Raw genomic sequence first — 15726 nt, forward strand, 5'->3', positions numbered from 1 at the left:
TGGCGCTGAACGTGTTTGGTTCTTTTATTTTTTTTAATTAGCGAAAAGATTAATTGGCCTGTCAAGAAGCAGCTTGCCAGGTGCTCACACCCCAGGATTGGGATTTAAATGGCAAACTTTGTTTTTCTACTGGGAAGCAGGGAAAAAAAAAACTTGTTTGTATGACCATTCACACAGGAGGAGGGGAGGGGTGGGGGGGGGGGCAAAATCATTTGGTGTGGGGCTGGTCCTGCTGGGAAAGGCCTGAAGATGCAGCTGGTTTCCAAGAAAATGGGAAGGGGAGCCAGTCTTGTTGGGGTGGGGTTTCCACGTGGGAGCACCAATAAAGTAAATGCCAAATAGGCCGATTTCTCAGTTTTTACAATGGAAGGAGAAATGCTGGAGATGTTTGGGGTCAGTTGGAGATGTTTGGGGTCAGCTGGAGATGTTTGGGGTTGTCTGGAGATATTTGGGGTCAGCTGGAGATGTTTGGGGTTGTCTGGAGATATTTGGGGTCAGCTGGAGATGTTTGGGGTTGTCTGGAGATATTTGGGGTCAGCTGGAGATGTTTGGGGTCAGTTGAAGATGCTGGAGATGTTTGGGGTCAGCTGGAGACACTGGGTTTGGATGGAGACACTGGGTTTGGATGGAGATGGTGGATGGATGGAGATGTTTGGAGGTGGATGGATGGAGATGTTTGGAGGTGGATGGATGGAGATGGTGGATGGATGGAGATGGTGGATGGATGGAGACGTTGAGGTTGGATGGAGATGTAGATTGAACGGAGATGTTGGGGTCAGATGGAGACATGGGGGAGTTGGATGGAGATGTTGGGGTCGGACGGAGACATGGGGGGGCTGCAGAAGGACCTCCACCCATCCCACAGAGGACCCAGCCGTGCTTGTGTTCTCCACGCAGCATCAAGCACCTGATGGAGCAGGGTCTGCTCACGGAGGTGGCTCCGTGTAGACCCCAACCCCTAACCCAAAGCCAAGAGCGGGTGGATGGATGGGTGGAAGGATGGATGGATGGGTGGGTGGATAAATAGATATGGTCGATAGATGAGGTAGGTAGACGGGTAGGTGGAAGGATGGCGAGACAGCTGGATAGGCAGACAGACAGACAGACAGAGGCTAGCTACACTGATGGACAGCTCATGTCTCCATACTGATAGGCTCGGCGGATGCAGACAGACGAGCAGGTGCCAGTGACCCCTGGCTGGATGGCAACTGTCCGGCCTCGGCGGCCAGAAGGATCCAAACGGCAGCAGGATGGACAGACGGACGAGCGCCCTTCCTCTGCCGGCTGGAGGGACAGAAGAACGGGGTGAGGCAGGAGGGATGGGCAGGCAGGCAGCTGGCCAGCTAGCCGGCCAGGGAGACGTGAGCCGCCCTCGAGGTGTTGCTCTACACGCCGGGGCAAGGCCTCCTACCGCAGGGAAAAGTGGGAAAAAAAAAAAAAAAAAAAAAAAAAAAAAGAAGATAAGAAAACAAACCACCCTAATCGTGGCACCACTGGCAAACACGGCAAAGCCCCGCCGGGCGCCGGCAGCTGGGGCAAGGTGCACTTGGGGCGGACCTTGGTCAACGGCACCCAGCGGGTGCCGCCGGGGACCGGCACCCCCGTGACCATGCCGGCGCTGGGGGCCGTCGCGGCGGCGGCCGGGCTGGTCTTGTTGCTGCTGCTGGTGCCGGCGGCGGCCCCTCGCCTGTTCCCCTTTTTCTGGGCTGACCTGGTGGCCTTCGCCGGCTTGGTGCGGTCAGCGGTGCGATGTCAGCGGCGTTTGAACCGCCGACCCCCCGTCACCCTCCTCGACGTCTTCCAGGAGCACGCTCGCCGCCGGCCCCGCTGGCCCTTGCTCCGCTTCCAGGATGAAGTTTACACCTACGAAGACATGGAACGCTGGAGCAACCGGGCTGCCCGAGTGTTCTCCCGGCACCTGGAGCTGCAGCCGGGTCGGACCGTCGCCGTCTTCCTCCCCAACGAACCCACCTACGTATGGACCTGGTTGGCGTTGGCCAAGCTGAGCTGCCCCATGGCTTGTCTCAACTGCAACGTGCGGGGTCGGGCGCTGCAGCACGCGCTCGCCGCTGCCCAGGCCACCCTCATCCTCGCCAGCCCCGGTGAGTGGCTCCCACCTGGAATTTTGGGGGGGGGGGAGGGGGCTGAGCGGAAATTTGGGGTGCCGAGAGGACCCAGGCATCCGGGTGGGTCCCGTCCTCCCCCGCCGCTGGTTGCGTCTTTCCTTGCAGGTGTGCGGTGCACATGCGTGTGCGGGGTTGGCGGGGGTGTGCGGGGAGTGAGGCGGGAGGGTGTCTGTGCGTGTCGATGCTTGTGTGTGTGTGTTTGCATGGGTGTGAGTGGCAGCACGTGTGTCTGCACGCGTGTCAGTGTCTGTCCGTGGATTTACATGGGTGTCTGTACATGTGTCTGCACGCGTGTCAGTGTCTGTCCATGGATTTACATGGGTGTCAGTGCCTGTACATGTGTCTGTACGCATGTCAGTGTCTGTCCATGGATTTACACGGGTGTCAGTGCCTGTACATGTGTCTGCACGCGTGTCAGTGTCTGTCCATGGATTTACATGGGTGTCAGTGCCTGTACATGTGTCTGCACGCGTGTCAGTGTCTGTCCATGGATTTACATGGGTGTCAGTGCCTGTACATGTGTCTGCACGCGTGTCAGTGTCTGTCCATGGATTTACATGGGTGTCTGTGCCTCTACATGTGTCTGCATGTGTGTCAGTGTCTGTCCATGGATTTACATGGGTGTCAGTGCCTGTACATGTGTCTGCATGCATGTCAGTGTCTGTCCATGGATTTACACGGGTGTCTGTGCCTCTACATGTGTCTGCACGCGTGTCAGTGTCTGTCCATGGATTTACACGGGTGTCAGTGCCTGTACATGTGTCTGTACGCGTGTCAGTGTCTGTCCATGGATTTACATGGGTGTCAGTGCCTGTACATGTGTCTGCACGCGTGTCAGTGTCTGTCCATGGATTTACATGGGTGTCAGTGCCTGTACATGTGTCTGCACGCGTGTCAGTGTCTGTCCATGGATTTACACGGGTGTCAGTGCCTGTACATGTGTCTGCATGTGTGTCAGTGTCTGTCCATGGATTTACATGGGTGTCAGTGCCTGTACATGTGTCTGCACATGTGTCGGTGTCTGTCCATGGATTTACATGGGTGTCAGTGCCTGTACATGTGTCTGCACATGTGTCAGTGTCTGGCCATGGATTTATACGGGTGTCTCTGCCTCTACATGTGTCTGCACACATCTCAGTGTCCATGCACCTGTGCATGTGTTTGCATGTGTGTCAGTGTCTGCACGTGTGGCAACGGCAGCGTGTGTGTCTGCATGTCAGTGCCTGTGTATTTGCATGTGTGTCAGTGTCTGTGCACATGTTTACACATGTGTCACTGGCTGCATGTGTGTCTGCATGCATGTCAGTGTCCATGCATGTGTCTGCACGTGTGTTGCTGTCTGTCCATGCATTTCCATGTGTGTCCGCATCCATGCGTGTGCTGGCATGTGTATCAGTGTCTATACATGCATCGGCACATATGTCAGTGTCAGTGCATGCATATGCATGGGTGTCAGTACCTATACATGTGTCTGCATGTGTGTCGGTGTGCATACATGCATTTCCACGTGTGTTGGCTTCTGTGTGTTGCATTTGCACGCATGTCAGTCTCTGTGCGTGCGTGTCAGCACCCATACATGCTCCTGCACACACATCTGTGGCGCACGTGTGGGTGTGAGGTACGGCGGGGCTGTTTGCCCTGAGCGTGCAAGAGGTTTTTCGTGTTGGGGCTGTATTTGCACACCCCCCCTCCTCGCACGGCATGGTCATGGCTGCTTGTGCAGTCCTTCGCACACGCATGTGCAACACGCCAGTGCCCCGGCAAGCGTGTCAGGGTGCGCTGGCTGTGCTAAGGGCCACAGGTTAATCATCACTAGCCCTTTCCCCGGGGGGGTAAAGGTCCTTTTCTTTTTTTTTGCGTCATGTTTTTGGGGGAAGGAGGTAGAAAAAAAAAAAAAAAATCAGGGCAGGAGGAGGCTGGACCCACTGGGATCCTTGGGGTGCCTGTTGGGGGGGGGGTCAGGGTGCCCCTTGGGGGGCTGGGGGCACCCAGCAGATCGGGGCACCCTTAGGGGATGCTCCAGGTGCCTCTCTGGGGTGATCGGGGAGCCTTTTTGGGGTGCTTTGAGTGCCCAGCTGGGATCCTTGGGGGCCCTGTTTGGGATCTCCATGGGGGCCTGGCTGGTGGGGACACCCCTTTGGGGTGCTCAGGGTGCCCCTCGGGGATGTATCGGGTGTCTGGGTGATCAGGGACCCCTTTTTGGGTGCTTTGAGTACCCAACTGGGATCCTCGGAGCTCCCATATGGGATACTCCAGGTGCCAGTCCTGTCTGGGATCCTTGGGGCACCCGTCCTGGATGTCCAGGATGCCCACCCAATTTGGGGTCCCTATTTGACGTGCGACTGGCGCCCATCTGCGGTCCTGTGGGTGCCCATTTGGGGTGCCGGGGGTCCCTACCCTATCAAAGGGTGCACTGGGTGCCCATCTGGGATCTTTGGGGCACCCATCCACGATGCCTGGGGTGCCCATCTCATTCAGCAGCCCATTTGGGGTACACAGGGTGTCCACCCAGGATCCTTGGGGCACCCATCCTGGATGCCCAGGGTGCCCACCCGATTGGGGTCCCTATTTGGGGTGCGACCGGTGCCCATCTGGGGTCCTTTGGGTGCCCGTTTGGGATGCCTGGGGTGCCCATCTGATTGCGGGGGTGGGGGGGGGGGGCATCAGATCTAGGGCCATCAGATCCAGGGCCATCAGATGCCCCATCAGATGCCCATCCCTGACCCGTTGGGTTCCCCTCTTGGATACTCATCCATCTGGGCCCCCCCCCCCCCCCCCCTTCCCCGCAGATCTCCAGGCCGCCGTGGAGGAGGTCCTGCCGGCCCTGCGGCGCGACGGCATCCGCGTCTTCTACCTGAGCTCCACGTCACCCACGCCGGGCATCGAGGCCCTGCTGCCCGCCATCGAGGCAGCCTCCGATGAGCCCCTGCCCGCCCACCACCGCGCCGGCATCACCGCCAACTCCAAGGCCATCTACATCTACACCTCCGGCACCACCGGTGAGGCCGTGGGGACAGAAACCCCAAAGGCGGGAGGGTCTGCTCCTTGGAGAATGGCAACTGGGAGGGTTTGGGTGTGATGGGTGAAGAGCCAAAGGAGGTTGTCCCCCGTGGGTTGCATGGGCAAGGCGGTGCAGGTGATGTTGGGGACGTTGGATGGGTCTTGTGGAGGCCCTTCGCCAACCCCGACCATCGTAGGTCCACCTGGGCCAGGTTTCTCCTGGCTGCGTCCATGCGAGGGTTGGGCATCTCCAAGAATGGAGACTCACCGGGTACCCGGGTCTTCCTCGTGGGGACAGGGTGGAGAATTGGACGTCCCTGAACCCAAACCAGATCCCACGCCAATTAACACAGGCGCATCTGGATGAGGTTCCTCATGGCTCCTCCCAGCGAGGTCTGGAGACCTCCAGGGATGGAAACCCACCACCCTGAGGGAAAGGTTTTGCCCTCCCATCCCATCCCTCATCCCCAGGACCTCCCAACCCACACGGGCACCTCCAAGGAGGACATTTCCCACTCTCTGCTCCCATTCCCCAGGGCTGCCCAAGGCAGCAGTGATCACAGAGATGAAGCTGATGATGGTGGCCAACCTGGGCCAGCTCTGTGGCCTGCGGTCTGATGATGTCATGTACACAACGCTGCCGCTCTACCACTCGGCCGGGCTGCTCATCGGGGTAGGAGGGTGCTTCGAGGTCGGTATGTACCCCCATGTCCCATGTAGCCCAGACAGAGGGGGGTGCAGGCAAGGACAGGCAGAGAGAGGTCTTGCAGACAGACGGACGGATGGAGAAATGCGTGGGGAGAAGGAAGAGGAAGAAGGGAGAGGGACCTGTGTCCATAGATGGATGAGGGATGGATAGATGGATGGGTGGACATTTTAGATGGATGGACAGCTGCTTTATGAAGATGGATGTTTTATGGAGATGGATGGATGGCTTGGACAGACTTTTTCTGGAGATGGACTGAAGGATGATGGAAAAATGTGAGGATGGAGGGAAGAAAAGGAAAGAAGAGAGAGAAAAGCAGAAAGATCTCTACAGCGATAAATGGATTAGTGGGGGGATGGATGGCTAGATGGACGGAGAGATGACAATAAGTGTAGGGATGGAAAAGGAAAGAGTCAGATAAAAAGAAGACAGGAGAAGGGTGTCCATGTAGATAATGGGTGACTCGGGGTGAATGGACAGGACAGATACTCATGGCGATGGATAGAGGGATGGACGGATGGAGAGATGGGTGGAGAAAAGGTAAAAAAAAGAGAGGAAAAAGGGAGGGGTAACCATCACCCTGCCATGTCCCCACAGGGGCCACCTGCGTCCTACGGACCAAGTTCTCCGCTTCCCAGTTCTGGGACGACTGCCGCCGTTACAACGTCTCTGTCATCCAGTACGTGGGCGAGCTCATGCGCTACCTCTGCAACACGCCCAAGGTAAGGTCCCCACCAGCCTGAAATCCACCCCGGGGGGGGGGGGGGGGGAACGTGACGCTGTGGGGCGCACCCTGAGACGGTCCCTCCTTTTGTCACCCCACAGCGCGCCGATGACCGGGAGCACGGGGTGCGCTTGGCGTTGGGCAACGGCCTGCGGGCAGAGGTGTGGAAGGAGTTCCTCCAGCGCTTTGGACCCATCTCCATCTGGGAGTTTTACGGAGCTACCGAGGGGAACGCCGGCTTCATCAACTACACCGGCAAAATCGGGGCTGTGGGCAGAGCCAACGTGTTCCTCAGGGTGAGCTGCTGGTGATGACGACGGCAGGGGGGAGCAAACGCTGACTGCCTTGGGGAGATCAATACTGTACCTCTAGTTGGGCTGATACTGGGGCAGGGAGTCCAGGATACCCTCTTCATGATGGCACAAACGGTGACCTCCTTGGGGAAACCAACACTGTCCATCAGGTTGGGCTGATACAAAAACAGGATCTCCCAGATCTCCTCTTCACGTCCAAAAGGAGTCTCCTCCACGTGGTTGGCCAATGTTGACTCAACAGTGTTGACTCAAAGTCTGGTTTTGGAGTGTCCATGGCAACCTGGACATCTCTGTAGCCCCGAGAAAGGCCACTTCGGTGTCACTTCTTGGTCCCAACCACCCATGTGTTGAGCAAAAGCTGCAAAAATAAGGCTTTGTCCAGCCTTTTCCCACAGTTGCAATGCCCAGCATTCTCCCACAGATCTTTGATTGGAAAGATATCATGATGAGTTTGGTCAATGGCTGGCTCTATTATATTAATCTTATTTAAAGATAAAGGGCGATTAGCTCAGATGGAAAACAAGTGGCTACCCAGGATGTTGGGATTGGGGGAGGGGGGCAGGGTGTGTTTCTGTGGGTTGTAATGAACAAATAAGAGAGGATCGGACCTGGCACTGGAAAGAAAGTCTCGCTCTTTTTAATCCCACGTTTCTCTTCCACCCACCAGTTTCTCTCTTTGTCCCTCTTCTGCCCTCCAGTGTTTATCTCCCTTTGAGCTGATCAAGTACAACGTGGAGGAGGACAAACCCGTACGTGATGAGCGAGGTCTCTGCATCCGAGTCCGCCCCGGTAAGAAGAGATCAGCCTTACGAGGGCCTTTTTGGGAGGAAAGGGGGGCAGACAGAGGGTTGAGTTGCATCAAAGCCACCTCTTGGTCCTTATCATCATCATCGTGGTGGCTGGAAGCCACCAGAAACCCCCCAAAGAAATAGGAGCATCATCCCTGAGCACCCAGTGGGGCACGGAGGGACATTCCCCAGTGCCAAGGCAGCTGCTGACCAGCCTCCAACTCTCCTTTCCTTCCCCGAAGGCGAGACGGGGCTGCTGGTCATGAAAATCACCAAGAATGCCCCTTTCTATGGCTACGCGGGTGATTCCCGGATGACAGAGAAGAAGGTCTTGAGGGACGTCTTGGTCAAAGGCGACACCTTCTTCAACAGCGGTGATCTCCTCATGATGGACCATGAAAGATTCATCTACTTCCAGGACCGCGTGGGAGACACTTTCCGGTAACTCTGATGCTCTCACACCCACATCTGCCTGGGCAATACCATGTCCAAATCCCCCCCCCTCACAGCTTCATCCCTTCTCTTCTTTAGTTGGAAAGGTGAGAATGTGGCCACGACAGAGGTGGAGGCCACTCTTGCCCTGGTAAACTTCATCCAGGAGGTCAATGTCTACGGAGTGTCCGTGCCAGGTGAGTACTGGGTGGTGCGGGGGGAGCGAGTCGGACCAAAATAAGAATCTGGTGATGTTTCAGCCGTGTGATGTGTCCCTGAATGGTCTGAGCAGCCACCGAGAAGCCTAAAGTAGAATAGAATGGAAGGGACCTACAACGATCATCTAGTCCAACTGCCCGACCACTTCGGGACTCATTGACCCAAAGTAAGAGTCCAGTATTGTTTTGGTCTCGTGATTACTGCCACAACAGTCCAAACAGCCACCAAGAAGAGTAAAACAGGACTGGGTTGCCCCCAAACAGCATCTAGTCTTGTTTAGGGCAAGTAATATGTCCACATAATGGTCCAACTGACCACTGAGAAGGCTAAAGTAGGACTTACTGACCCAAAATAAGTTTCTGGCATGGCTTTAGCACACAATGGGTGCCTGTAAAGGCCTGAGTGACCACCAGGAAGGTTAAAAGGGGACTTGGTTGCCCAAACCAAGCGTCCAGCAATGTTTTGGGCATGCAACCTACCCCTGCAATGGTCCGAGTAGCCACCAAGAGAAGTCAAATGGGACTCGGTTGCGAAAATAAGCATCTGGTGATGTTTTGGTCAACTGACATGTCTCCGTGATGGTCCAAGCGGCCACCAGGAAGAGTAAAAGGGGACTCAGTTGCTCAAAGCGAGCATCAGTTGCTGGTTTGGGCACACCGTATGCCACCATAATGGTCCAAATATGGCCACAAAGGAGGCAAAAATGGCAAACGTTCACCCAAAATAAGCATCCTGTGTTGTTTTGACCATGACGTGCCTCCATCGTGGTCCCAGCGGCCACCGAGAAGGCTAAAGTGGGACACATCCACCCAAAACATGCAACATTGTTTTGAGCATGCAACAGGTCTCCCATAACAGTCCAGGTGGCCACCAAGAATAAAACAAGACTTGGTCGCCCAAAATAACCCTCCGGCGTTGTTTGCAGGGTGCGAAGGGAGGTGCGGCATGGCGGCCATCTGCCTGAAGGCCGGGACGAGCTTTGAGGGCGAGAGCCTTTACACCTTCACCGGGGACACGCTGCCCAGTTACGCCGCGCCCCGTTTCGTGCGGATCCAGGTCAGCGGTCCCAGCTTCACCCTAGACGGTGGGGGGGGGGGGGGGGGGGCTTCTGGGGGACAGGTTTTGGGTTTTTTGGGTTTTTTTTAAGTCCTCTGCCAAATTAGTCCTTCGGACGAAGGGCAATTGGGCAGCGCAGGCACCAGCGCCCGTTTCCAGTGACTATGTCGGTGTCCCCCCAGTTTCCGATGATGGTGCCTGTAACGGTGCTGGGGTCCCCCATTACCGGTGACAGCGCCTGTCCCCCCCAGATGATGTCAGTGCCACGGTCACCCTGTTATGGCACTCTCCGTCCATTTCTGGAGATGGTGACGGTCTCCCAGTATCAATGACAACATCAGGGTCACCCCGTGTTGATGATGACGTCGGTCCACCTTCCTGATGATGGTCCCTCCTTTTCCATGACAGCAGTGGTCACCCTGTGCCAGTGACATCATACAGGTCCCCCCCAATTCCAGTGATGACGGCGTTGGTCCCCCACATTGCCGATGACAGCACCGGGGTCCCCCATTTCTGATGACGGTGCCAGTCACCCCAAACTGGTAACGCCGTCCATCCTCCCATTTCTGATGACACTGTCCCATCTCCGCAGGATGCCCTGGAGATCACGGGCACCTTCAAGCAGTGCAAAGGCAACCTTGTCAAAGAAGGCTTTGACCCCAACGTCATCAAAGACCCCCTCTTCTTCCGTGACGACAAGAAGAAGTCCTACGTGCCCCTGAACCCCGACATCTACGCCGCCATCCTGGATATGAAGCTCAACCTGTAGAAGAAGGAGCCACGCCAGGCCAGGGTCTCCATGATGGCGATTACCTCGGGGTGATTGGCAAGGCCAATTTGGGGCTAATATCAGGCATATTTTTTTTTTTCGCTTCCTTCAGGGAGTTTTTAATGGTGTCGCAGCATGACGAGGGTGACGGGCTGGTCTTGGTGCTCGTTATCCTGCCCCAGTGCCTCCATGCCATGCTGGCTGCGGAAATTAAAGGCTTAATTCCAATTATTTGGGTCCAGGTGGGCGCCGGGTCGATGAGGGCCATTTTTGGGGGACTGACACACTCGTTTATCCTTCTGGAGGGGGCAGATAGCGCCAAAAATCCTCCCGGCTGTTGGGGAGGGAATATTTGCTCAGCGCTGGCCTCTTGCTTGCCCACAAGGCCGGCCCCGGAGATGTATCGGGCCCCAAAACACTCTTGTCTTCGTACCCAGGGCTCATTGAGCCGTTTTAGCTCACTGATCTGGAACAAAACCGATTTATTTCTCCTTGACCCAATTTTCTGCCCGATCGGTGACCTAAACCAGCTTGAGAAGGCAGCCCGGGCTCCCCCATGGATGTCAGACCCACACGGCACACACCAAGCCTCCACGACAGCATCAGCTTCTTCCTTCCCTTCCCCAGCAGCAGCCGAGCCCATTTAACCGAAACAAAAGGAGCTTATTTCTCCCCGCAGCCACTTTCTGCCGCGTTGGTGAGCAGAACCGGCTCGGGGACGCTGTCCCGGCTCCCCCTTCTCCCAGACGTGAGCCAACCCCCTCCGTTTTTCATAGAAAAGGCAAAATCTTTATTTACAAACCTTCCCAGCGGCACCGGGGCGGGGAAGAGGAGGAGAAGAGCGGGGTGTCCGCCAGGAAGCCTTCACTCGCCGCCATCACCGAGCAGCTGCAGCTCCACCAGCCGCGGCGGGGGCTCCTTGGGAGGTCGGCGAGCCTCGAGGGGAACCCGACGTTCCCGTTGCAGCTCGCCCACGCGGAGCCGCAGCCGCTGCTCCCGACGTTTGCAGGCTTGGAGCTGCCGTTGGGCTTTATCGAGGGCGTCGAGGGCCGCTTCGGCCCGACGTTTCCAGAGCAGGGCGCTGCCCACCTGGTAGCTGTGCTCGCTCTGGATGTACGCCCCGGCCGGCGGCGGTAGCCGCAGCATGTAGAGGGAAGGGGAAACGGGACGGGGGGGTGCCGGGGGGTCACCCTCGGGGAGAGCCGGGGTGGCTGTGGCTTCCTCGTCCCCTGTGGCCACCAAAAGGCCATCCGGGAGGGGACCGCGGGCACCCGAGGGGCCGGGAAGGGCCGGGACACCACCGTGATCACCGGCGGGGGGGGCAGCGGGGTCTTCGCCTTCTCGGGGGAAGCAGGAGACGTCGGCGGTGAAGGGGGGGGTCCGGTGGGGAAGGAGTGGGGTCCTGCCTGCGCAGGGAAAGAGGAAATTAAATTGGGGGGGGGGGGGGGGGGGGGACGGACGGACACCCAGCGGCATCCTGCGTCGCTCCCTGCCTGCCCCCCACCCTGGGACTCACCTCCACCTCCTGGTGGCCCGAGGGGGTTTTGGGGCGTCACTCTCAGGCGTGGGGGGCTTCGGCTTGGTGGCCCGGGGGGGTTTGGGAGAGGCTGACTCGAAGACGGTGGGCACGGCCCCTTCCTTGAGACGGTGGTAGCCGCTGCGGTCGGGGGGGGGGGAAAAAAAGGGGAGGGGGTCAGTGGGTGGCATGGGGCACCTGGGGTGGGGGGGTCCCAAAGATAATAAAATCAGGGTGTCCTCGGGGTGTCCCAAAACTCATGGAGGTCCCAAAGGTTGCAGAGTCCTCGGGGTGCTCTGCAGCCCTGGGGGGTCCCCAAAAGTCCTGGGGTGCCCCCAAGCTCTAGGGAAGACTTTGGGGAAATCTCAAAAGCCTTGGGGGGGGTCCCCAAAATGCCTTGGGGGGGGGTCCCTAGGGGGATTTACAGCCTGCGAGGTCTCTTGGGTGCCCTAAAGTCCTGAGGGGAAACAGGACGGGGGTCTTGCAAAAGCCCTTGGGTGCTCCATAACCCCCAGATCCCTGGGGGGGGACCCTCCCCAAGATCTTGGGGGGGTGTCCCTGGGGTACCCCAAAGGTCTAGGGGAAGGTCCGTGAGCCCCGAAAAAAGCACTGGGGGGGAAAAAAGTCCTTCTAAAAGCCTTGGCGGGGGCAATTTCAGGGTGATCCATAACCCCCAAAGTCCTGGGGACCCCCCAGAAGCACTGGGAGGGTTGGGACCCCCAACTGGGAAAGTGGTGGGGGGGGGCATTTAGAGCAAACTATTTCCACTGATGGTGGGGGAGAGACAGACCACGTTAAGCCCCAACCAGGAGGAATCCATTTAAAAATCAAAGTGGGTGTCATTCATTAGACCACCCCATTTTCTGCAGGGGAAGGAGGGGACTCCTCGTTAGGTGCCTCGTTAAGCATCTCGTTAGCTACCTGAAGCCGACTATCTCGAAGCAGCTCTTCTCGAAGTGCTGGGAGCAGAAGTAGATGTACTTGGAGGCTGGGTCCCAGCGGCCTTCCCCGCTCGCATCCCGCCGCCGGCTGTTCTCCAGCCACAGCGCCCGCCGCGGGTTGTCCTTTTTGGGCAGCCTGGGATTTTGGGGGGGTGGGGACAAACACATGAAACATGGGGGACACACACATGACACACAAGTCAGCTGTGAGGCGGTGGGCTCGAATCCCCCCGCCCCCAGCTCGTTTTGTGCAAGGTTGGAAGGATGCTCACCCCCCCCCCGCCCCGCTCCTGAAAATGGAACGGTCCAGGGAACTCCACTTAAAGGGGATGGGGCTAAACCATTCCTAGAAAGGGGAGTCAGGGTGGGCACACCTGGTGCAATCCATTGGTAAGGGTGAGGGGGGGGGGTGCACAGCTGGGCCAACCCATTGGTAAAGGAGGGGGGAACACACCTGGGACAGCCCATTGCTAAAGGGGGACACACACACACACACCTGGCACAGCCCATTGCTAAGGGCGGCAGGGGACGGACACGCACCTGGCACAGCCCATTGCTAAGGGCGGGGGGGGGGGACACACGCACCTGGCACAGCCCATTGCTAAGGGCGGGGGGGGGGACACACACGCACCTGGCACAGCCCATTGCTAAGGGCGGGGGGGGGGACACACGCACCTGGCACAGCCCATTGCTAAGGGCGGGGGGGGGGGACACACGCACCTGGCACAGCCCATTGCTAAGGGCGGGGGGGGGGGACACGCACCTGGCACAGCCCATTGCTAAGGGCGGGGGGGGGGGACACGCACCTGGCACAGCCCATTGCTAAGGGCGGGGGGGGGGGGGACACGCACCTGGCACAGCCCATTGCTAAGGGCGGGGGGGGGGACACGCACCTGGCACAGCCCATTGCTAAGGGCGGGGGGGGGGGACACGCACCTGGCACAGCCCATTGCTAAGGGCGGGGGGGGGGGACACGCACCTGGCACAGCCCATTGCTAAGGGCGGGGGGGGGGGGACACGCACCTGGCACAGCCCATTGCTAAGGGCGGGGGGGGGGGGGACACGCACCTGGCACAGCCCATTGCTAAGGGCGGGGGGGGGGGGACACGCACCTGGCACAGCCCATTGCTAAGGGCGGGGGGGGGGGGGACACGCACCTGGCACAGCCCATTGCTAAGGGCGGGGGGGGGGGGACACGCACCTGGCACAGCCCATTGCTAAGGGCGGGGGGGGGGGGACACGCACCTGGCACAGCCCATTGCTAAGGGCGGGGGGGGGGGACACGCACCTGGCACAGCCCATTGCTAAGGGCAGGGGGGGGGGGACACGCCCCTGGCACAGCCCATTGCTAAGGGCGGGGGGGGGGACACGCACCTGGCACAGCCCATTGCTAAGGGCGGGGGGGGGGGGACACGCCCCTGGCACAGCCCATTGCTAAGGGCGGGGGGGGGGGGACACGCACCTGGCACAGCCCATTGCTAAGGGCGGGGGGGGGGACACGCACCTGGCACAGCCCATTGCTAAGGGCGGGGGGGGGGACACACACGCACCTGGCACAGCCCATTGCTAAGGGCGGGGGGGGGACACACACGCACCTGGCACAGCCCATTGCTAAGGGCGGGGGGGGGGGGGACACGCACCTGGGACAGCCCATTGCTAAGGAGGGGGGAAACACACCTGGGACAGCCCATTGCTAAAGGGTGGGGAGCAAATAAAACATGAATTGTGAAAAACCACCCAAATAAATCATCTTAAGGCAGGAACAGGGAAAGCTCCCTTGGGCAGATCACTCGGGGGGGACGACACACAATGAGGAGGGTAATGGGGGGGTCCAACCCCCCCTCCCCTCAGGGGGTGCGGGGGTACCCACCGGTGGAAGGAGATGCCTCGGTTGCGGGTCTCCCGAGTGTCGCGGGTGCAACAGCCGGCAGCAGAGCAGTGACGGGGCATCTGGGGAGGGGGACCAGGAGCGGAGGTGAGAAGATTCTTCCACAGAACCCCCCCCCCCCCCCCAAATTACATGTGGTCCCTACCCCCCATATGCCACCCTAACAGCCAGATACTTAGACCCCCAATTGCCCCCCCAACCAGCCCAGACCCCCAGAAGCCCCCCAAGTCCCTGTGCTTCCCCCCCCAGCCCCAGAGACCCCCCATAACCCCCCAAATCCCATGCTGACCCCTAGATGCCCCCCCCCAAACCAGCCCTTGCCCCCCGAGATACCCCAGACCCCCAGCTTCCCCCCCCCCAACCACCATAAAGACCCTCAAGCCCCCTCAGAGCCACAAGTGCCCCCCCCCCCAGAGCTCCCACACACCCACTGGTGCCACCCAGAAGCCCCAGTACCCCCCCCCCCCCCAAGCCCTTGGTGCCCCTCAAAGCTCCACCACCCCCCGATCATTAAAACCCGGAATTTGGGGAGGGGGGGGGGCACAGATGACGTCACGAGGAAGCAAGGACACCCCCGGGCCGTTGCTAAGGGGCCTTCGCGTAGGCCGCGGTTGCTAAGGGGGGGGGGGGGGGGGGGAAGAGCCGGAAGGGGAGGGCCCTAGACCCCCCCCCCCCAGGGGCCGGACACCCCCTCCCACGTTCCCCACCCCTCGGGGCCGGTTCCCGGGATCGGTTTTCCCCCCCCCGGTACCGGTTTCCCCCCCCGGGCCCGGCCTCACCTCAGCGCTCCCATCCCGCCGCCGCCACCGCGGCCCCCCCCCCCCCCCCCCGCCGCCTTCTTCCTTCAACCGCCCCAACTCTCGCGAGAGTTCGCCGGCCTCCCAAATCTCGCGAGAGCTTGCCCCCCCCCTTTCCATTGGCTGCGCCCTGGGCCGAGGGGGCGTGGCGTACCGAAGGCCGCGCCCCGCCCCTTTTCTCCTTCACGGGCTGCGGCGCGGTGGGGGGAGGAGCGCCCTTCCCCCGCCCTCGCCTTCATTTGCATGCTGCGTTGTCATTGGCCACGCTCGCCCCCTCCCCGCCACGTCCTTATTAGCCATGCGAGCCCCGCCCCTCCGCTGCGGGCGTTTCAAGGCCCCCCCCCCCCCCCCCAGGGTTTCGGGGAGTTTCAAGCCCCCCCCCCCGCAGAGCGACTGTATTGGGGGGTAAAAATTTACCAAATTGGGGTAAAAAGGGTTTCGAGGTCCCCT

General features: G+C 59.5%; 2 protein-coding genes across 2 annotated transcripts; one reads left to right on the forward strand and one right to left on the reverse strand.

The window, feature by feature from the left end:
- Positions 1-1498: 1498 nt before the first annotated feature.
- SLC27A5 (solute carrier family 27 member 5) lies at positions 1499-10362 on the forward strand. Its single transcript, XM_030006207.2, has 10 exons — positions 1499-2102; positions 4916-5125; positions 5663-5821; positions 6430-6554; positions 6658-6852; positions 7569-7659; positions 7901-8099; positions 8190-8287; positions 9235-9365; positions 9958-10362. The coding sequence occupies exons 1-10, from the start codon at positions 1610-1612 to the stop codon at positions 10132-10134; spliced, it is 1878 nt and encodes a 625-aa protein (XP_029862067.1). The 5' UTR covers positions 1499-1609; the 3' UTR covers positions 10135-10362.
- A 538-nt stretch (positions 10363-10900) lies between these two features.
- LOC115337803 (THAP domain-containing protein 7-like) lies at positions 10901-15368 on the reverse strand. Its single transcript, XM_030006208.2, is given in 6 exon segments — positions 10901-11511; positions 11513-11540; positions 11651-11791; positions 12572-12727; positions 14462-14541; positions 15259-15368. Coding segments are annotated over 5 exon segments (918 nt in total). The 5' UTR covers positions 15259-15368; the 3' UTR covers positions 10901-10998.
- Positions 15369-15726: the final 358 nt, after the last annotated feature.

The sequence above is a fragment of the Aquila chrysaetos genome, unplaced genomic scaffold (assembly GCF_900496995.4).
Source record: "Aquila chrysaetos chrysaetos unplaced genomic scaffold, bAquChr1.4, whole genome shotgun sequence".
Classification (NCBI taxonomy): Eukaryota; Metazoa; Chordata; class Aves; order Accipitriformes; family Accipitridae; genus Aquila; species Aquila chrysaetos.